Source organism: Propithecus coquereli, unplaced genomic scaffold (genome assembly GCF_000956105.1).
Source record: "Propithecus coquereli isolate 6110/MARCELLA unplaced genomic scaffold, Pcoq_1.0 Scaffold494, whole genome shotgun sequence".
NCBI lineage: Eukaryota > Metazoa > Chordata > Mammalia > Primates > Indriidae > Propithecus > Propithecus coquereli.
Window position 1 is genome coordinate 764,536 of NW_012150774.1, and position 950 is coordinate 765,485.

At 27.8% G+C, this 950-nt stretch overlaps 1 protein-coding gene across 1 annotated transcript in view; it reads right to left on the bottom strand.

Moving 5' to 3' along the window:
* LOC105819659 (CUB and sushi domain-containing protein 3) overlaps positions 1–950 on the bottom strand; it is a gene marked incomplete at both ends in the record, with an annotated part of 761,280 nt that overhangs the window by 753,862 nt on the left and 6,468 nt on the right. Inside the window, one exon of the mRNA XM_012655960.1 lies at positions 189–276. Coding sequence (XP_012511414.1) covers positions 189–276 — 88 coding nt within the window. The remainder of the gene's footprint in view (positions 1–188; positions 277–950) is intronic.

Genomic DNA, 950 nt, shown 5'->3' on the forward strand with positions numbered 1-950 from the left:
AGATAATCTATAACTTAACCAGTTACTTTAAACTATGAAATATTATTAATAGTAACACATCATTGAAATCTAGCTGCCAAAGTTTGAAGTCAATGGATCTTCATCTCCATATTATTAGTTATTTTAAAATGTAAATTAAAATAAACATTGACAAGGTAAATAAATAAATAAGCAATTTAAAATATTACCTAAAATCTGATCCAATTCTCTTCCCATTTTCTGGTTCTCCTGGATCTGGGCATAAATTGGAAGCTGTTTTAATACCTCCCTCATTTACTGTAACAGCAAGAAAAGAAAAAGAAACAAAATACGTATGATTAGAAAATCAAGAATGATATTAATTTAAAAACTTACACAAAATGTATGCTTATATTTTGTTGTTATAATCTCTATCACTTAACCATAAAAAGCTAAAATATAATTTCATAACGTGATAATAAAAGCAAAAGCTTTTTTTTCTATTTATGGACCTATAAAAATAAATTTGATGTTCATATTCAATGACATACTATTCTGAATATTAAAATATTAATATCTAACACTTGACTTTTAGTTACTTTCAAATTGCAAAATTTCTGGAAACACATTCCCAGAGCATGACTGCCCAGAGTTTCCATTAGTCATTGGCAGTAAAGAAGTTAACCACTAGTTACGAGTGTCAATTGAGTCCCTGTTATTTTTAACATTGCAAAGAAAAATATGACCCTATGGAAAAATTTTAATGTTATTAACACATCTGTATTTGGTATATAACAAAGAAATTTGTCTGCCAATATTAAAGCAAAACGATGGTGCCAATTACTAAGCATGTCATTAAATTATTACATAATGCTGAAAGCCCAAATATTGGCTTTGCCTTCAAGCAATGTTCATGACTATATTTTACTTAGTCATTGTACACATCGTCAACAGTGTCTTCAAAGCACTCAGTTAATAAAAGATGTACTAAA